At 45.9% G+C, this 21,783-nt stretch overlaps 2 protein-coding genes across 5 annotated transcripts in view; both read right to left on the bottom strand.

The window, feature by feature from the left end:
• RIPOR2 (RHO family interacting cell polarization regulator 2) overlaps window positions 1-1,521 on the bottom strand; it is a 206,998-nt gene extending 205,477 nt beyond the window's left edge. For 3 of the 4 annotated variants that reach the window (XM_043908370.1, XM_043908371.1, XM_043908372.1), the window contains exon 1: window positions 1,196-1,521. In XM_043908370.1, the coding sequence (XP_043764305.1) occupies window positions 1,196-1,271 (76 nt within the window). In that variant the 5' untranslated portion in view covers window positions 1,272-1,521. The remainder of the gene's footprint in view (window positions 1-1,195) is intronic. The other variant, XM_043908367.1, reaches the window with a different exon arrangement.
• A 5,025-nt stretch (window positions 1,522-6,546) lies between these two features.
• LOC122696826 lies at window positions 6,547-21,287 on the bottom strand. Its single transcript, XM_043906952.1, has 3 exons — window positions 20,858-21,287; window positions 13,569-13,765; window positions 6,547-8,195 (listed from the first exon to the last, which is right to left on the bottom strand). The coding sequence occupies exons 1-3, from the start codon at window positions 21,285-21,287 to the stop codon at window positions 8,181-8,183; spliced, it is 642 nt and encodes a 213-aa protein (XP_043762887.1). The 3' UTR covers window positions 6,547-8,180.
• Between the last annotated feature and the right edge of the window lie 496 nt (window positions 21,288-21,783).

Here is a 21,783-nt window from a genome sequence, read left to right as displayed (position 1 = left end):
TGGTGGAAATGTAAACTGGTATAGTCACTACAGAAAACAGTACAGAGGCTTCTTGAAAAAACTAAAATAGAGCTACCACATGATCCAGCAATTCTACTCTTAAGCATATATCCAGAAAGATGAAAACTTTAATTTGAAAACACACATGTACCCCAATGTTCATGGCAGCACTATTTACAACAACCAAGACATGGAAGCAACCTAAATGCCCATCAACATATGAATGAAAAAGAGGATGTGGTACACACACAATATTATTCAGTCATAAAAAAGGAATGAAACATTGTCCATGGACGGACATAGAGATTGTCACACTAAGTGAAGTAAGTCAGACAAAGAAAGACAAATATTATATGATATCACTTATATGTGCAATCTAAGAAAATAACACCAATCAACTTATTTACAAAAGAGAAACAGACTCAGAGATATGGAAAACAAATTTATGATTACTAAAGGGGAGAAGGGAAGGAGAGGGATAAATTAGGAGTATGGGATTAATAGATACATACCACTATATATAAAATAAACAACAAGAACCTACTGTATAGCACAGGGAATTACAGTCAATATCTTGTAATAACCTATGATGGAAAAGAATCTGAAGTTGTACCACTGAAACTAACATAATACTGTAAGTCATTAATAAATAATAAATCCATGAATTAAATTAAATATTGCTTTTGGTTAGAGTTCCTCTAACTCAAGGGAACTCTTAGTATGAGTTTGATCATTTAAGAAACATATGATTGGGTCCTTACAGGAAATGTGACTTGCTGATCCCTGAGTTCCACGCATTCTAATTACACCACGCATACCTGTTTGATTCAGACATTGTGTTTTCCCCTACTGTAAAAAACAAAAGTCCCGACCCACACAACCCCTTGATTAGTATTCATATTTGCATTTTCTATCAAGGTGAAGAAATATAGAAAAGAGGCCCTCGCTTGTTACTTGAAACAAAGCGTGTTTAGTTACCTCTCATTAGGACAGAGCTGCTAGAAGGACACAGGAACAGAGAGGAGTGGGTGAAAATTAATAAAAGACCATTGGGAGAGGAGGCAGGGCATGAAGGGGAAGGTGCAGGGGGCCGCTCGGAGTCCATTAGCAGGAGGGGCCCAAAGGCGTGTCTTGAGGAAGGGGTGGAGGGGGATGGTAGGGAGGAGAGGGGAGCGGGCAGCATCCGGACACTCACGGTTGAGCTGCCGCCTCCGGATCCGGTCCCTCCATGGCCTGTTTCTGATCCAGTGCAGTCGTGATGGTAACACCATGGTCCCAAAGTGAGGGTCTAACACCTCCTCATGGCTGGAGAACAAAAGTGCTCGCAGCGATACAGGAAGTCAAGGCCAGACGTACCAAAAAAAAAAAAAATTTTTTTTTTTGAGCCCTGTTCTCTTTTTATATCCGAGGCTTCCGTTGACTTCTTTTATCTTGTAACTGGCCTTTTTTCCCTTCCCTTAACTCCCGACTGGCCCGAAGGCAGCTGCTGCGCTGGGCTCCCCGGCTCCGGCCTCTTGTGCCATGTTTTATGCATGAAGATGATGGGCCGGTAATTTATTCGCGCTGAGATCGCAGGGCTCCTGTGTCTGCCCCACGTCAGAGGCTGGGGGAGGGCAGGTGTATGTGTCTACAGGAAGAATGGCCTGAAATGGGGATCCCTCTCTGCAGGCGGGATTGAGGATCCGAGCTTGGCTGCCAGGACACAGGGCAGAGCGGCTGGAGCCCCAGTCAGGCGGTGGTGCTCTCCTTTTAGGGCACATGATTTATTTGCTCCTGGGTCTTTAGTGCCTAGGCTAGTGCCTGGAACAGTTTGCGAACAATAAATACTTGTTGACTAAATGAAGGTTCAGTGGTAACCAACATCAGGACTTCACTGTGCCCACATGAATCCTTTATGCTCCCTGGCCTGCTACATTCACTATCCTCTAAATGCTCATTTGAACTTTCTCATCCATCCCATTGCCCACACTTTTGTCTCCACCTGAGACCACACTCCCTCCTCACCCACCTCTTCATGCTTCAAAATCTCATTTTCCTGGGAAGCTTTCCTGCACTCACACTGATGGGGCTAGCCCCCACACAGCTGTGCCTCTCCACTCAGCATCCCTGGAAGGCCCTTCTGTGTTAGGACTTTTGTTTGTTTGCTGGTTTGCCCCCTGCATGTCCAAACAGCGCATCAGCTTCTTGGTGGCATAGACTGTGTGTTCCTCTCCTGAGCCTGCAGTGGTCTGCGTGGGAAATTGGTGGCACTGAGGCATGGCTGGGGCAGCTTGAGCCTGCCTCCCCAAACCTCCACCAGCCCATCCTCAAGCCACACCAAATAAACACACAGTCTAACAAAATCCGTTGTATTGGCTATAATAACAGCCTCAATTTGTGAGCCCGGGGTGCTGCATCTGGCAGGGGAAGCGCTGTCTATGATTGATCGCTTACTCTATTCAAGCTCCTCAGTGTGTGATGTCAGATCGCTCCAGACAGCAGTTATTGATCAAAGCCTCAGGAATAGGCTTGCTAGAAGGTCAGGGCTGGAAAAAGCGATATTCAAGTTACCAAATTTAGCCCAAGATAATCCATAAGCCTCCTGAAGTCAGAAACTTTGCCTTCTGTCCTTTGTGTCCCTCCCGGTGCCACTGAGGCAAAACTGCTGGGGGGCTGGGGGGAGGGTGGGTCATGATCGCTACTAACCAGAGGTGTGCGTTAGTCCCTGTTCCTTGTTTCCTTCATCTTAAAATAGAAATAATCTGCATACCCCATGGGGTTGTCAAGATGAAATGAGATGAAGGTAAGCTAACTCTAGGGGTGGGTAGACTATGGGACTGCTCCTTGTCCAACCAGCATTACGCCTGGTGGTGAAGGGAATTCGTTCCAGAGCCACACTGCCTGCTTAGTAGCATCATGGCTTTAACCTCACTGTACCTCAGCTTCTTCATCTGTAAAATGGGGGCTAAAAAGAACTGCTGCCTTGGGGTCATGCTGATGATTTAGTGAATTAATACCAGCAAAGAGCTTTAGGTTTAGCTTCGAGGAATTGCTCCATGTCATGACAGGCTATTAGTCATTAGCCATACAAGTTTGTGAAAGTTAGCAAATTCCCTGGGTCTCTGTTGCCTTACCTGCAAAAGGAGGTGGTCTCGGATACATTCTATTGGGAGTCCTGGGTTTAATTTCCTATTGCTGCTATAACTAATTGTTGTTGTTTAGTTCCTAAGTCATGTTCTACTTTTTTGTGACCCCATAGACTGTAGCCCACCAGGCTCCTCTGTCCATGGAATTCTCCAGGCAAGAATATTGGAGTGGGTTGCCATTTCCTTCTCCAGCGGATCTTCCCATCGCAGGAACTGAACCCACATATCCTGCATTGGCAAGTGGATTCTTTACCACCAAGCCACCTGGGAAGCCTCACTAAAACTACCACGTGTTTCTTGGCACAAAACAACACGAATTTGTTTTCTAATAGTTCTCAAGGTTGAAGTCTGAAAGGAGTCTAATAGGACTAAGATTAAGATGTCCACAAGATTGCATATCTTCTTGGGGCTTTAGGAAAGGACAGTTTCTTTGCCTTGTCCAGCTTCTAGAAGATTCCTTGAGTCCATTTTCAGGTTATCTTTCTTAGTGTGAGGGACCACGACCTAAACCTTTCTACCAAATGTAGTGACTTGGCAATTGTGGGTCACACTGGGCTTTGCCGATCCAGACAAATCGCCGCTGTACATGAGTCCTCACCGATTTGTCTATATCCTAAGCTTCATTTTCTGAAGCATGGGGAAGGCAGACACCAAGATGAGGACCAAACCTGTGGAAGTTTTATTGACTCTTGCCAACTGGACATAATTCCCTAGAGTGACACACCCAGCACAAGAGAGCCATTTGAGAGACCTAGGACGGCTATTCTAACAGTTCTGTTTGGTCTTGACTTGTACAACTGCTAATTGCAACACAATTTTCTGCTCTTCACGTCACTTACCATAAATCAAATCAGGTAGCTGCCAGCTAGGCAAATTAGAGATGAGAGGAAACTCGGGGAGGCTGTTGGGGTGCTGTGGTCACACTCCCTCCTGTCACTCTCTTTCACCATGTGGCTCCTGCACGTCTGTATCCACAATGAACTTGAATGTGGAGAATGTGATACAAAATGAAGCGCCCCCCACCCTTGCTTTTTGCAATTAGGATCAGATCTTTCCTCCTCATTAGTCCACACATTTCCCAAACTTCTGCTGCATGAGTCAATGCTTTTCCAATGTACATAATTTACAACAGCAGATGAGGGGAACAGTGGACCAGAGGGGGTGGAAAGTACAGTCAAGTCTAAGATGAGAGGCAGCTGAAAACTTTGCACTTCCTCATCTCTAGTGAATTGAAATACAAATTTTGCCAGTTTACTCTTTACCATCATGGTGAGCCTTGGAGGTGGGGGTGAAACTGGAAATGGAAGCCTCGCCTCCATCTCTTGTTATCATTCTTTCTGGCAATGTTGCAGACCCCTGGCTCACACCATATGGTTCCCTTCCCTGACTCTTCGAGCTTTATCTGTTCTTTTATCAAGTATACACTCATAAATGCCTGGGAGTAAATGGTCTGTGGAGTGTTATTCTCCCAAGAGACATTTGCATTTGTGTGAAGTGTAGAATATCAATTTTTACTCTTCTCTGGGCTTTTGATGCTATTAAATTTTCATAAGTTGCAGAATTTCATGGCAGAATCAGAGTCTGCTAGGAGCAATATGTTAAAAAGAATATGGAGAAAAGCATAATTATGTGATCCTTGCTGTTACCTTTTTCCTTCAACTCATTTTCAATAAATGGGAGCTAAGTGTTATGTTCAGGAGAAAGAGCACCAGCATTTCTAGTTCTGCATTAAAACTGTCCTGGGGAGAAACAGACCTTCAATTACTCAGTGGAGAATGGAAATTGCTAAGCCAAGGCACATTGTGTTCCTTTTAAGAAAGCCATTAAGGAAAACTTGGTATTATTTTAAAATAAAAGCTTATTAAACACCAGGAGGAAATGACAGCACAGCACCTGATTTATTTCTCTCCTGTCACAAACATACCCAAAAGGGAAATAGGGTTTTGTCTTTTATTTTTTGGAAACTGGAAAGCGATTGAGAGCCGAGTTCTAGTTATGGCTATCGGGCTGTTTATCTATCTGCACTGACTGAGTACTTACCAAGAAACAGGCTTTGGGTTGCATGCTTTAAGTGGCTATGTTATTTTATTTAATTCCCCCTATATTCTTATTAATGAGTAGTTTTACTAATCCCATGTTATGGATAAATGAATGAAGGCTAAAGAGTAGTTACTCCAAATAGCAATTATCCGATACAGTATTTTACAGATATTAATTTCAGATCACTGTCACCATAATCCTGCACCCATTTCACAGATGGTGAAACTGGGCAGAGAGAAGTTTAATAATTTGCAGGGCTCACACAGCAGCAGGTGACTGAGATGAGATTTGAATTCAGGTAGCCTGGCTCTGTGCCTAACCACAAGCTATATTAACTCAAATTAAGCAATTTTAAAAAAATGCAGTGTAACTATACACTATGCTCTACATATTCAGTGCTTATTAAATTTGGCAATACCATTCTGTGTTTGAAAGATGTCCCATGTAGCCTTGGCAAAGGCAATTCTTGAATGATAATGAATTAGAACATCTGCTAATTAGAGACAGCTATTAGAGAATTGTCCTAGACAACCTCACATTCAAAAGCCTCACTTTAGAGACAATGAAACCGAGGCTCAGAGAGGACTGGGGACATATCCAAGTTTGCACAGCAGGTTGATGGATTTGGGCCAAGTCTTAACACACCTCACCCCCAATCTCAGTTCAGTGTTCTTTCCACTGCTGCTGAGGTCAGATTTCACAGGAGTTTTTAGAGCTAGGACATTTTTGGAGGCTGGTTTTTGTGGAGGAGAGACAGACCAATTGTGAGTTGGATGATGAAAGAGCACTCCGTGCCTGCATTCTATCTGCTCTCTTGCTGGCAGACACAGCCCATCCCTTCCCCTCTCCCCGCCCCCCTTCCTCGCTCTCAAACTACTTCTCTGCAGCACTTCCTGTCTCAGTGAGAAGCCCCACCTTCCAGCCATTGCCCCCATCAGAGGCGCAGGTGATCCTCCTAGTGTCCTAAGCCTCCTGCCCACATTCAAACCAACAGCTGATCCCAGGGAATCCACCTCCTTGTCCCCTCCCAGATCTTTCCTCTAGCTGTGCTCACAGCCACTGTCCTGGCCCAGACCATCATCCTGTCACATAAGCTGCCTTGACACCCCCTCATCAGTGTCTTCCTGTTCCACTTTTGCCACCCACCCCAATCCACATGCTCACTAAAGCCAGAGTCAACTTCTGAAAATGTAGGTCTGACCATACACAGCCACCACATATGCTCCTTTAGTAATGTACTTTCTCTCAGGATAAAATCCACTTTCCTTACTTATTTCCACACTAACTTACTTCCACACTAACTACTCCCACAGCAGTGAAGAAGGGATGTGTAATGAAGATGTTAAACCAATGGAGTTGATGATTGATTTATTGGAAGAGAGAAAGAAAGGAGCCATTCAGGAGGTAACATCCAGGGTCCAATTTGAAGCACTCACCACTTGGGCACACAAGAGAGAAAGTACCCAGGCACTGAGTTTAAGCTTCAGAAGACAGAGACTCAGACAACGCCCAAAGAAACATATACAAGAAAAACTGTGAGGGATGCTGGGTGTGAACTTGTTAATTGAGCTATGCAGTGTCTGTCCCAAGAGCCCTTGACATTTACAAACACCGTGAGGTCTCGTGGAAGAGACTTGTTTTCTTCTGTGATCAAGGGCCCAGATACTTTAAGTTGGAAAATAATTTATTATGCAAGTGGTGCCTGAGTGACGTCAGTGGAGCTGAGTTGCCTTTACGTGGACAAGAACAAGGTCCATTTTCCCCTCTGACTCCATCAGCCCAAGCAGCCTCGATTTAGGCAGAAGAAAAATGTTAGATCAGTGATCTCTGTGACTTTTGTGGTGGCTTCCTCTGGGGAGACTCAAGATGCAGATACTTCCTCATTATATTTAGTTTTAGAAAATTCAACTCTTCTTTGATCTTAATGTCATTGGATATGGATCCTTCCCAGACTTGTCACATGACAGGGTGGGGGGTGAAAGAGTCCATGATTCAAGGGCAGCTTCTCTGCTTTTACCTTAAGAAACCATAGAGTCAGAATCTTCTAGAATCCTAGAGCTGGAGCAATCTCAGTAATCACTGCCCCACTCTTTCAATTCACGGAAGAGGCAGAGACTCAAAGGGGACAGATGTCAGTGGCAAAAAACCACTTGGTTCTTGAGGCTATATTCATATTCAGCTGTTCTGCTTCATGGGTCAGGGCTCTTCCCACATTCACAAGCCATTACAAAGACATTTTGGGATATCTGGGGTTTTCAGAAATGTTTTAAATATTGTATTTTATGTGATATCAAGGACTATATTTTTAAATTATGCTACAAAACTTGATTTGTAAAGTTTCATACATGTTGTTCCCAAAGGGATATTTATCTAACTGGAGTAATATGTATTTTTATGTATCTTTAGGCTGGAGTGGGGAGAGATTAAAAGGAGATAAAGAAAAAAAAGGGTCAGAGAATCTTCTCTCTCTAAAGTTTCTGGTTCCTAAACTTGTGGGAATCTATCTAGCCTGCTTGAGGGAAGTCTGCCAAGGAGCCTGAGGGTCTCTTCCTTACCAGGTTCATCTAATTCGGATTTTCCAATATTGCTTTTATGTTTTGTTTTTCTGGCTGTGAGGCACATGGGATCTTTGTTCCTTGACCAGGGCTCAAACCTGCACCTCCTGCATTGGGAGGTGAAGTCTTATCCACTGGAGACCACCAGGGAAGCCCCAATTTGGATTTTAAATCTGTGTTAGGTACCGGGAACACAAAGATGCATAATACGTGGCTTTGGCCTGGAGACCTTAAAATTCAGCCTGGACTGTAGACGGATGCACAAAGAACTCTGTTACCAAATCCGATGTCACTGGGGTTAGAGCAGCAGCATCAGGTCAGCTGGGAACCAGGATGTCTGAGAACCGGATCTGAAGAGGAAGCGGAAGAGGAAATCCAAGGCAGTTGAGCGATGCCTTGAAAGACGGGCCATATCAAGTGGTAAAGAGGACTGAGAATACAGGCAACACAGGCTGAAGACTCACAGGAGCAAAGTCTGTGGGAGGAAATGACAAGGAACTTGAGAATGAGGTGAAAGGAGGAGGGGAGGAGGGAGTGGACAGCGTGGCCCGAAAAGGCAGGGAAGGACAAGCCTTCTAGTCATGGGCAGGTCGGTGAATTTGTTCTGGCCTCCGAGGGCCTCCCTCACCAACTGGCTGATCAGCGCCCTCGCCCTCGGGAGCCCTCAGTTCTCAGGCTTCCTCCCTCCGCCGCAGCTGGCCCTACGAGGAAGTAGCCAAGATGCTCGCTTAGACCACAGGGCGTTGCCATGTGAGGGAGTCGGAGGAAGGCGACGCTCCAGACACCAGCAGCTGCCCACTTGGAGCCTCAGAGAGCGGGGAGCACCTCTGGTGGATCCATCTTGTTCCTGCATGTGGTGCTGAGGTTGGGAGCTGGAGAGGCCCAGGAGAAGATGTCTCCAGAAACTACTCACACTACCTAAGCAAAATCTCAATAGAAAGATGGATGCAGATCAGAGAGAAGCATGTTCAAGTACAGAGGAAGAAAAACCAGCAAGGAAATGAAACATGTATATTATCCAGCCAGGACATACTCAAAAGTGAAATACACTTAAACTACAAAAAGATAAGCATCTACTGAGTGCTTGCCATGTACCACACACTGTGCTAAATGTTTGGGGGGCATTATCCCCCATACAGGGGGTAAGCCAAAATCTAACCAGGATGTTGCTAGGTGACAGTAAAATCTGAACCAAGTGAGTGAGTTAGTTGACTGATACTAATGGTTAGTGTCACTGAGTTAAGATAACCAATGCATTCTGCCTTGCCAGAGACTTCTCCAGGTGAAGCACTGAAAGCTGTACATTCTGGGAAGTCCTCCAGTCCTGAGGAAAGCAAGATGGTTGGCCATGCTCTGGCAGGTGACAATGGCCCAGAGCTTCTCTCTCCTCTCTTTAGAGGTTTATCTCTACAAAGGACCGGACATCTATCTCACTGGGGCCCCTTCTCTCCTGGACAGTGCTGCATGAATGTTAGCCAACCCCAATTGTTCAGAGTTCTTCCTGACTCTCCCGTGCTTCCGTCCTGTATCTAATGCCGCAGGTTCATTGTGAGATGCTGAAGCAGAACTGTAGACTGTCTTCTCCCCTGCAAGGCACCTTCCTGCTCTATAGGGTGGAAACCTACAAGTATCCCGCATCGAGAGATCCTCACATGACTTAGAGTGGGCAAAGCCAGTGCCCTGATGTGAGTCTTAAAGGAGAAAGTGGGCAAAGCAAGCTGTTCACCTTGTGGAGGGAGTGTAGACCTTTGGGCCGGTGCAATGGCTTTAATTCTGCTAAAACCAGTGGGGGCAGGGCAGGTTGAAACTCAAGCTCCCTGATCGTGGCAGAGGCATGGTGCTTCTAGGACCCTGCTGCCTACGGCTCCCAGTTCTTTTGGGAAGTTCAGGCTAGACTGTGTACCTTCAGCCCCTTAGTGATTTTATGAGCTATCGTAACTCTCCTTTAGCATAAATTAGCCAGAAGATCCTGTAATTTTCAAAGGAACACAGACTGATACAGACTAAGGTGCCATCACCAACAGCTTAATATTTGTTTTCTGGACACTGCTCTGGAAAGAATTCTGAGGTCTCGGCCAGGCTCAGTGAGCAAGGCTGGGCTGATGGACTGGGGGTGCCTGTCATGATACCAGAGGGGGGACAGCTGCAGTTTGGTCACCTGTGGTTAAGACTACTGACAAAACCAGGTCTTTTTTCTTTTGTTTTACAACCACATGGTCATTTTAAAGGTATCTTCTGCTAAGGTGTTGATTTTGTGAGTTTAACTCTGGAGATTAGAAATTTTAGACAGATTTCTTTAACCTTAATTTTAGAAGTATAAGCTACAATTGTCTTTAATAAGCTACAAGGGTTGAATACTTGTTGACATAAGTTCTTAATGAATGTAAATACTCTGTTGAAAATCTCTTGCTCAGCAAAAATAAAGAAGATGAAAGACTATTTACATTCTAGAGGGTATTATGTAGTCACCATATAGATCTATCTATATATATATATATATTACAGTATGTATATATTACATTTAAGGAGTATCATAGAATGGCTAAAGAGAAGGAATGAAGATCTTACTCAAATTTAAATCTCTATTTCTTATAACCATTTACTATTTTCTTTACAATTCAGTAGTTTAGAATAAAACTTTGCTTAATCCTGTATAGAGGTTGTAATACTTGCTTCAAAGAGGAAATTGTATCTGCTCCCTTGGCCATAAAGTGAAAGCGTTTTCTTGCTCAGTTTAACTCTTTTGCGACCCCATGGACTATAGCCCTCCAGGCTCCTCTGTCCATGGGATTCTCCAGACGAGAATACTGGAGTGGGGCAGCTGTGAGTGTGGCTGGGGTGGAGGCTTCGGCTGTGGGAGGTGGTGACACAGAGGTGATGCCACGACCACCAAGTTGAGCAGAGAGCTGTGACAGCATTGTCGGTGGGGTTCTGCCCTTGGTTTACTGGGTGGGGGACGGGTGCTGCTGGCCCCCCTTCTAAAGTACAATGTAAAAGGGACATCGTGTACATGCAGTGTTTGTCTGGCTGTTTTTATTTTTAAATTTTTTGTGTGTCTGTTTTTCTTCGCAGTTATTAAATCTGTATGCACAGAATCTTAAACCTCAGACATACGTATATCCACTGATGGGCATTATTACTGTGTCGTGTAAAGGGTCGGTTGTGTCACGCAGCACTCAGAATGCTGTGCTTAGCCTTGTTTTTCCAGAGTTAAGTTTTTTTTCAGTCATTTTTTCAAGGGAAACTAAATGATTTAGTTGGAGCAGAAAAAAATACCAGAACACTGGAGTGGGTAGCCATTCCATTCTCCAAGGGATCGAACCCAAGTCTCCCACATTGCAGGCAGATTCTTTACCCTCTGAGCCACCAGGGAAGCCCATAGAATATGACTACTAAAGGAAACTGGATCTTCTCACTTCAACTATAAATGAAGTTATCAGCCTTGCATTATATTCTGTCCCACTGTAGACACTGTTCTCCTGTTAGACAGTGAGCACTCTGGCTGACTCTTCTTGTGTCTGTTCAGTTCAATAACTCAGTGATGTCTGACTCTTTGTGACCCCATGGACTGCAACACACCAGGCTTCCCTTCCATTGCCAACTCCCAGAGCCTGCCCAAACTCACATTCATCAAGTCGGTGATGCCATCCAACCATCTCATCCTCTGTTGTCCCCTTCTCCTGCCTTCAATATTTCTCAGCATCAAGGTCTTTCCCAATGAGTCAGTTCTTTATATCAGGTGGCCAAAGTATTGGAGCTTCAGCTTCAGCATCAGTCCTTGCAATGAATATTCAGGACTGATTTCCTTTAGGATGGACTGGTTGGATCTCTTTGAAGTCCAAGGGACTCTCAAGAGTCTTCTCCATCACCACCATTCAAAAGCATCAATTTTTCGGCACTCAGCTTTCTTTATGGTCTGTACATGACCACTGGAAAAACCATAGCATTGACAAGACAGACCTTTGTCAGCAAAGTAATGTCTCTGCTTTTTAATATGCTGTTTAGGTTTGTCATAGCTTTTCTTCCAAGGAGCAAGTGTCTTTTAATTTCATGACTGCAGTCTCCATCTGCAGTGATTTTGGAGCCCAAGAAAAGAAAGTCTGTCACTGTTTCCATTATTTCCCTATCTTGTGTCTGTAGAGAGCAGTAATCAAGCCACTTGGATGTAGTCTAATCACAACACACAGCATGATTTCTCTGATGGTTCTTAAGGGTTTGGGGTTCCTCCTTGGTTCTCACTTGTATCCCCTCCACCTGAAAAGGCTTGTCTCTTGTCGGGGAATTTTCTCTCCCAGGGAGATTTGTACTCTGACTCGGAGGACCCAGAGATGAGGCTGGAATAAGGGTGTTACCGGTTGTGCAGCTGCTAGCATCACATCACCTGGCCTTTGCCTGTTCTGACCCTGGACTCTGGCCCAGATGGAACTCCTGTACAACCAACCTGGGGCACAGAACCAGAAAAAGAATTTTTGGAGTTGAAAAGGCCTGGAGACAAATTTCAGTCTTTTTCTCATTTCCGCAAGAGCAGGTGTCCTCCTTCAGAGTCTCAGTTGCAAGCGATAGAAATCCACTATAAACACAATCCAAGTTTTTTTTTTTAAGTGAGGGGAGAGGATTTATAATAAGATGATACAGCAAATGCTTCGAGCAGGTGTCTGAAGAGAGGACCGCCACCAGGAACCTGGGCAGCCGTCAGTCAGACACTGCCTGGCCTTCGCTTGCTCTCAGGAGTCATGAACTCTCCCTGGGCTTCTGAGTGCTCATCTACCCTCCTGGCCTCATGCACAGCGAGTGGGCCAGGAGTCAAACCAAAGGACTGAACCCCGACTGCACCCTTTCAAGCCATGTGACCTTGGATAAGCTACTAAACCACTTGAGACTGAAGTGTCTCGACCCTGGCTGAGAACAACGACAGCTCCGACCCTGCATGGTTGTGGTGAGGATCAGATGAGCTCAGCCGTGTGAAAACAGTGCCAGTGTCTCATATTTATTAGCTATTAATCTGGTACATCCTCTGTTTTCTTTCTGTGGATTGGTTTTCTCCACTTCACTGGGCCCATGTCCAAGCTCAAGTCCACTCCATCCCTGGCCAGGCCAACAGCCAGATGTCATAGGAGCCTATCAGTCCCCAGACCAAAGTCTCAGGAGAAAGAATCTCCCTGGCTGGACTGTGGTCATGGAGACAGTGCAACTCAGCTGTGGAAGGTGGCATTGTGTGTGTGTGTGTGTGTGTGCACGTGCATGCACACTCAGGGGTGGATGGATGGGATTGGAGGGGTGTAGTTCTCAAAGAAAGAAAGGGTCTCTTCATGGGCCAGTTAATCCTCTCCAAAGGATGAACCCAGAAAACCTGCATTTTGTAAGCTTCTGTGATGACTTTGATACTGCTGGAGCCCATGCCAGATACCTCGCATCCTTTCACCATATCTGTGTGTTGTCCACCCTGCCCAAGGCTTCTGTGTGCCTTGGCTCCTAAATGGTCACAAGTGTAAAGAACCAAAGGGGGCTGGGAGTTCTCTCTTTCTCCAGGGTGGTCCATAAACAGGAAGTGTCAACTGCTGGTGAGGGAGTCTGAAAGCCCAGCCACCTTGCCTTGGAGTGGGGACACACCCTGAGGTGTAATTCACCCCCCTGAGCTACCCTGGGGGGTCAGGCTGAGAAGGGGACTTGGCCTGAAAGGGTCCTTTTCTTGGGTTCTTCCTCTTCTCTGTCTGTCATCCCGAGCTTCCTGGCTTCCCTGGGAACATCTCCTTAATAAATCACTTACACATGAATCCTGCTCTCAGGGCCTGTTTCTGGAGCTCAATTTAAAACAATCCCATGGATCAAAAAATGAGTCTGAACTCACTTGTGAGCCATTAATGGATGTAACTGGTGTCCACGGGAAATGCGTCCTCTGCATCCTCCGAGGTTTGGTTTCGTTTCTCACCCTTGCATTCTTCAGTGGGTCCCACCCACTGAGAGAGGCTGCTGGGGAGCCCAACCTCTCTGCCTTCAGAAAATGATCTTCTTTCAAAGAAAACAAGGAGGACAGCCACACCACTCCTTAAAAAAAAAAGAAAGAAAGAAAAGGAGGTTGGTCTGGTATGTGACCTGATCTTCTTTGCTGGCCCCCTTCCCTCGACAGCTGGGAGAGCAGTTTTAACTTTCAGAAAAATAGACTCTTCCTGCCAAGTCCAGCTGCCTGTCTGAAAGCTAAACATGGGGAGGCCGGCAACTGGAGGCAGGATAAGAGATGACATTTCTAGGACAAGCTGCCACCTTAGCTGATTCTCACAAAATAATACTCCTGATGCCTGTTGTGGGGGTGGCTACTGCTGGTTAGGAAGACAGGCAGTGTGAGTGGATTTCAATGAGAAGTGATCTTAGGCGAAGAGATCACACAGGGCTGGCTGTGTCCTTGAAGCCAACCAAGGCACTCCTTTGGGCCAGTCTCAGTGTCAGGCAGATGAGACAGTCCCTGGTGTGGCAGAATTGGGCTGTCTCTTCTGCCTAACTTCACTTCAAAATGTTCTGGTCACCTCAGCTTGGCACTGAAGACTAAAATCCCTATTCACCTCTTTGGGTGAAGCCTGTCTGTGGTTGAAATGTAAACCTTTTCAGAGAGAGAATACATTTCCCTGTTGCATTTACCAGGACTTTTGGGGTTGCAAGTGACAGAAATCTGACTTGAAATGACATAAACATAAAGTAGAGTTTAATTGACTCAGGAATCTACCCTGATTACAGAGCCGATTAAACCAAGCTTTAGAGGGCTTTCCTAGTGGCTCAGGGGTAAAGAATCCACTTGCCAATGCTGGGGACGCGGGTTTGATCCCTGGGTTGAGAAGATCCCCTGGAGAAGGAAATGACAACCCACTCTGGTATTCTCGCCTGAGAAAACCCATGGACAGAGGAGCCTGGCAGGTCTCAAAAGAGCCAGACACGATTCAGGGACTCAACAACAATCAGGGTAGACTGTAAGCACAGAGGAGCCAGATGCCAAAATAACATCATCAGAAATCTTTTTTTCTATTTGTCAGCTTTGCTTCCCTCTGTGTTGGCTTCATTCTCAGATGGCCTCAGGAGCTCCCTCCTACTCTATTAGCAACCCCTGTCACCCCAGCCCAAATTTCAGGACTGCTCCTCATTGGCTTAAAGTGAGTCACGTAATCCCCCGAGAACCAACTGCTGTAACTCTGACGGATAAGCCTCAGCCACGTGCCGATGGCTGGGGCGGGGAAGAGGGTTCAGCCCCACTCAGAGTAGGAGAGGGTGGTTCAGTAAACTTCAGTAAACTTGATCTTACCAAGAGAACAAGAAATGGGCAATACAAAGACAAAAGCAACACCATCTACCACACTTATGATCAGTTTTCATACTTCCGAGCATAATAACAAGCAGGGAGCAGCTCCCTACAGGGTGAGACAGGGCAGGGGCTGTGAAGACAAGTCTAGAGTAAAGGGCAGCATGGTGGGAAACCAGACAGGCATGCGGGGCACACTTCAGGGCTCCTTGAGGACACACGGGACAACCAGGGGCTCTGAGATTTTAACGGTACACTCTTAGAGGCTGAGGAAATGTCAAGACCACACAGAAAGTAGCACTGGAAATGCAGGTAGCTTGACAGGTAAATGGGCAGGCGGCCAGCACTGTAGCTCACAACTCATACCAATAGGCTTCCCCTGAGGAACGTGCTCCCCTTTATTTGCTAAAGATGATATGACTGTGGATGACGTGAACACATAATTGATTGTCTAAACATGGACCTTTTAGAAGGAAGAGGGCACTCTTAATAATTACACCAGAAAGACTGTAATAAATTAAGACTGGCTCGGGAGAACTAGGGCACAGGGTCACCCTAACTGGAGCTACTAACGGTAGAGCTTGGCTTTATTCTAATAGTGATGATGGATATGCATGGATTCATCCACAGCCCCTCAGCGCCCCCATCGCTCTACTATGGGTTGCAGGATAACCAGTGGGGGATGCATCCACTGGCCTTCATCTTCGTAGCCCTGTTCTCTACCCAACCAGACACACCGTACAGTGAGAGGACAAAAGACACAGTTTAAATAATTAAAATTAAAATTAAACCAGCGATTAACCAAGCAAGGCAGTATGTCAGACTGGTTAATGGATTTCACTTTGAGGTTTAGATCTCAGTTGTGTGGCTTAGGCAAGGTTCTGGGGGGCTCGATTCCTGATCTGTAAAATGGAGACAAGGGCACACGCTGAGCTTCTCTTTGTTTTCTGGGGCGGCACTAATCTTTCTGTAGATTATTTAATTCGCTTATCATCACAAACTTACAAGGCAGGTACTATTGTTATCTCCATTTGGCAGACTGAGGCCCTGAAGCTCAGGGAGCTTAAGAACTTACTCCAGGTCACACAATTAATAAATATGTATCTGGTGGTGGTTTGGGTGATTAAATGAGACAAAGCTTATTAAAAACTTAGCATATTGATTGAATGCCAAGAGAAAGCCCTGGATACATGTTAGCCCTTCATGATGATAATTTAATATTTCAGTATTATTGTTATCTTACATTTGTAATTTGGAAGGCACTAATCTGGATCATATTTCTAACCAGCCATATCCTAAGAGGACATTATTGTTGATGCGAACCATCTCTGAGAGACCCAAGAATCTGAAACATCCAGGCACTTCGTGCTGCAGCTGGGAAAAGAAAATATTCACATGTATCCTTAAACCCAGACAGTTATTTAAAAAAATAAAGCAAGTATCCTCGGTGGACAGAAGGCAGCAGATTGGGGTGGGGAGGGAGAGAGAATAGTTGTTTAATCATCTGTCCCAAAACTCCTAAAAGGAGGCTTGTGTGCTAGGAATGCATAATCAGGCAACACAGGCCATTCTGCCCCCAAGAGCTGCTCACTGTCTCCAGAAAAGCCATTAGCATTGCAAAGGACCTGTTTAACAGGCACCCAGGGAGAACCTTACATATTTGTCTCCAGTCCTTGCAAAGGTCCTGTGGCCAGATGAGATCATCTGAGCCACCTCCCTCAACCCTGAATCATGCCCAGGCAGAGGGCAGAGGAGAAACACTCAGCCACTGAGAGATACCACCGGCCTGTCGTCCATCTACCAGAGAAGCAACGCCTGGGGGTTTAGGACCAGGGCTTCATACACAGGAACACTCCTGTCAAGTTTCTGGATCAAACAGATGGTGTGACCTTGGGCAAGTTAGTTAACTAGCTCTTTGAGCCTTGGTTTCCAAGTTGGTAAAATAGGGATAATAGAACCTTCCTCATATCTTGAAAGAAACAATGTATTTAAATTGCTATGTTGTACATCTGAACCTAATGTAATATTGTAAGTTATTGATAGTATACCTCAGTCAAAGAAAAAGCAATGTATATTGTATGCTTAGCAGAGTGCCTGACACCTAGTAGAGTTTCATAAAGGTTAACTATTGTTAATATTAAGTATTCATTGAAAACATTACTGTGTTAGGAAGTGTGAAGACAGAAGACTGTGACCTCTACAGCTTATGGACACAAACGGGGAGACAAGACTAACCACATAGGGACTTCCTTGGTGGGCCAGTGGTTAAGAATTCACCTTGCAATGCATGGGGACGTGGGTTTGATCCCTTGTCAGGGAACTAAGATCCCGCAGGCTACAGAGCAACGAAGACAGAGCACTACAACTACTGAAGCCTGTGCACCCCAGAGCCCCCGTGACAACTACAGAGCCCATGGGCCGCAACGAGAAATCCCACGTGATTCAATGAGGATCCTGCATGCTGCAGCTAAGACCCAAGAAAGCCAAATAAATTGAAAAAAAAAAAAAAAAGACTAGCTACATAAAATGATTGGCCATCCAGTGGGTGCTCAATTGTGTGGTATGACAGGGGTTCAGAGAAGAGAGAGATGGGTGCAGAAAGGTGTAGGCTGGACATACCTAGGAGGTAAGTTGTGAGGACGGTTGGAGTCTTGACACATGCAAAGAAAGAAAAAGCTCAACGGAAGCTAGAATGGGCCTGGAAAAGAGGCATGCCGAGTAAACAGGCAGGTGGCACCCCAGAAGGAAACAGGATCTGCTGTCCCCTCACCTGACCCACCCCAGCTGAGAGCCAGAATCTAGTCTCAATGGTGAGGCCGATCCCTCACAGGAGTCACATGTCCACCACCCACCACTCAAGGGTTCAGATCATGCACCTCTAAGAACCAGCATACTCTGGGATGCCAGCCAAGTATAGGTTTCTCTACAGCAACATTGCATACAGATGACATTGCAAATTTCTGATATGAATCACTCCTTCATTTCCAATTGATGAAAACTCTTAAGTGTGATGATAAGATTGAACTGTTTGGGCTTTCACTGTTTTCTGGCTTTCCAGTTCCTACCTCCTCTGTGTCTGAAGTTATTCTACTGGGGGCTAGATTCAGGTAATTGTTAAAACTATCTAGTCACTCGTCAAAGAAAATTCTTTGTTTTAGCATTGCATTGTAAGGTCAGAGTATTTTGCAATTATATTCCTAAAGAGTTCTTGCTTTCTCTAATCAGCTTAGGCTGAATTTTATCTGGGAAGGATTTTTTCCTTTATTTGCCCAGTTTTGCAGCACTTCTTAATCAGAGCACTCTGTCTCCCATTTGCCTCTTTTCTCTCCTAGTCAGTGATGGGAGATGAGAATGAGTCTTGGTATTTTGTCCTCTTGATGAGAAAAGTAAATTCCAGATGGGATTCAAGCTCCAAATGGTCGTCTTTTGGGGCAGGAACCCAAGTGCCATGTTTCCTGACTGATGATGTTGAATAATAAGCTCTCTGGCTTCACAAATACTTTATAAAAAGTATACAGTAATACCCTAATATTAATGATAATTATTACTGGACATGTGTCATTTTCAGGATTCACTGTAAATTCCACAGAGTTGCACCTGAGTTCCTGGGCACTTAAGCTGGTAGGGTCAGGGTAGCTGGGACCCAGTGTTGGAATAAATGCTGTGGTCACCATGTCCCAAATGTCTAGCTGAACTTTGTACTTAATAATATCTGTCTACCCAGAGGGTAGACAACCCCCTCCAGTATTCTTGCCTGGAGAATCCCCATGGACAGAGGAGCCTGGCAGGCTACAGTCCATAGTGTTGCAAAGGGTCAGACGTGACTGAGCATGAACATATGCACCCAGAGGGAAATAGAATGTTTGTTCCTGGCCCATGAAGCCATTGATATTTTAATTTTTTTCCCCAGGGAAATATTAGCCTGAGGATCTGGAACCATTGCTTCATATCCTGGCTTTATAAGAATTTTGCTTGACCTATTTTTTGTGAATGCAAATTAACCCTGGTCCTAGAATTTTTTCATGCAAAAGTGATAAATGAATGTTTTTAACTGCTGCATAGTTTCCATTCGCCTCAGTCAATTATAGCTACTCAAATGATCAGCCCTGGAAATGCTGATTTGGTCCTTTTTTTTTTTTTTTTTTAAACCCCCACACAGGGCTCTTAGCTCCCTGAGCAGGGATCAAACCCGTGCTCCCCTGCAATGGAAGCACAGAGTCCTAACCACTGGACCTCCAGGGAATTCCCTGTAAATGAGTTTTAATGGGTACAAGGGCTTCACAGCTCCAGCTTGTTTAGGTCCACGCCTCTGAAAGGAAAGGTTCCCTTCTTTCTTCTTTTAGCTGGATAATTGGGCAGATCCATCATTCTTTATCAGATTATCAGTTACACATGATGCCCTTTCAGCAGGACAGTGTTTCAGTTGTGTGATAGTTGTGATGACACAAAACAGTACGATCCTCCCATCTTGGTGTTTAATTTTGTAAATGGAAGATTAAAACATCCTCCCAAAGACTGAGGCTGAGGAGGACACTAAGAATCTAATCCTTACAAGATGAGATTGCAAAATTAAAAGAATCTACTCTCAGGTGTGCCCATTAAGGAGGAAATGGCTCAGACACAAAGTTCTTTCTTGTGCCTGCTTGGCCCAAAGATGCACAATTTGAAAAGAACGGCTGGACAGGAATGGGCGGGTGACGATGTCAAAGGACAAGAAGAAACACTGTATTAACCAATAAAGCAAAGTTTGAACTCTACTGTTGGCAAGTTAGGACACTATGCCTTCCTTCTTAAAACTTGAGACGGCTTTTTCCAAAAATAAACATTTGTCCCTGGATGAACAGGGCTTCCCTGGCGGCTCAGTGGTAAAGAATCCACCTGTAAGGCAGGAAACACAGGTTTGATCTCTGGGTTGGGAAGATCCCCAGGAGAAGGAAAGGGTAACCCACTCCAGCATTCTTGCCTGGGAAATCCCATGAACAGAGGAGCCTGGCGGGCTACAGTCCAAGGGGTGGCAAGAGTCAGACACCACTTAGCGACTAAACAGCAACAACCCTTAGTACACGGTGGGTTTGATCCAAGATCTAAGAGCAGCGGTCCCCAAACTTTGGGCCAGGGACTGGTTTCATGGAAAATGATTCTTCCCCAGACTAGGGCTGGGGCGGGGTGGGGGTGGGGTTGATGGTTCCGGGGATGATTTAAGCTCATTACATTTATCGTGCACATTATTTCTATTATTATTATATTGTGATATATAATGATAATTACACAACTTACCATAATGCAGAATAAATGGGCGCCCTGCGTTTGTTTTCCTGCAACTGGAGAGTCCCACCTGGAGGCAATGGGGAGCGGCTGTAAATACCGACGAAGCTTCCCTCCCTGGCCCACCGCGCGCCTTCTGCCGTCCCTTCCTGACAGGACAGGGACCTGTGTGGGTCCACGGCCCGGGGGTTGGGGACCATGGTCTAAGAGGACCGGCTAAGAGGGCCCACCCTGCCCTGGACACGGCGCGGGGCGGCCCATCGGCTCAGCCAGCAGGTCTGCAGGTCCCGCAGCGGTGAAGGCCGGGGCTGACTGCACCTCGATGCCCTTGAGGAATAACTGAGTGAATATTTCAGACCCGAGGAAACGCACTACCTGGGAACAGGAAGAGTGGTCCTCGGTCAGTTTCTGCGGGTGGAAAAGGGTCCCCTCACTAGTGGGTGAAGGATGCAGGGGGGTTAACCCGTCTCCCCCCAAACAGAAGCCTGGAATTGTGTCCCCCCCACCGCCCAGGGGCCTTCCTGTAAGGATTTGATGCCTCAGGTGTTTTCCCACGACACAGGGCGACGCCATGTTTCGCGCACAACCTTTGCCTCCGGCTCCGCCGTTCCCGGACTTCAGCCAGCGCTGGGGTCGTACCTTCAGTCCGCCAGCCGGTGGCGCGGAGGCCGGGCGACAGGTGCCCGGTGCCCAGCGGGGGAGCCGGGGACGTCGAGGGCGAGCTGCCGAGGGACGGCCGAACCCCTCTCTTCCCACAAACACCAGAGGAAGAGGATTCTTGAAAGAGTGACAGCTTGAGGTACTCTGAAGCCCCCTCGGAGCCCGCGACGTGCAGGACTCAGGCCGCATCCCGAAACCGGCCGCGGAGAGCGGTCTCGCGCGCCTCAGGTGTGGACGCGCTCCTCTTCCGCCACCTATCGGTGACCGCGGCTCATTGCAGTTTCCAAAGCTAACCTCGACTCCCCTATGAAGAGGAACGATGCAGGATGAGGACCAAGCCAGGAAAACTGGAACCATTCAAGGCACATTTTTCTGCCTTCGGATTAATACAGATTTAATGGCACCCCACTCCAGTACTCTTGCCTGGAAAATCCCGTGGACAGAGGAGCCTGGTAGGCTGCAGTCCATGGGGTCGCAAAGAGTCAGACATGACTGAGCGACTTCACTTTCACTTTTCACTTTTATGCATTGGAGAAGGAAATGGCAACCCACTCCAGTGTTCTTGCCTGGAGAATCCCAGGATGGGGTCGCACAGAGTTGGACACGACTGAGTCGGACACGACTGAAGTGACTTAGCAGTATTGAGTCCTCAGGAGGAAATACATATTCTTAAAATCTAGATGGTCTATGGTACTGGGTAAATTAACTCTGATTTTCAGCTACCAAAATAATCATATATAGGGGTAAGAGGTAGGCAGAGTTTTATCTTCTTTCTTACAATTAGGTTAATGCTTTAGAATACATATGTGTATTACGTGTTCTTTGTTGTTGCTGTTTTTCAGAAAAAAATGAA

This window comes from Cervus elaphus, chromosome 7 (genome assembly GCF_910594005.1).
Source record: "Cervus elaphus chromosome 7, mCerEla1.1, whole genome shotgun sequence".
Lineage (NCBI taxonomy): Eukaryota > Metazoa > Chordata > Mammalia > Artiodactyla > Cervidae > Cervus > Cervus elaphus.
This window is presented reverse-complemented; position numbering and strand designations above follow the sequence as displayed.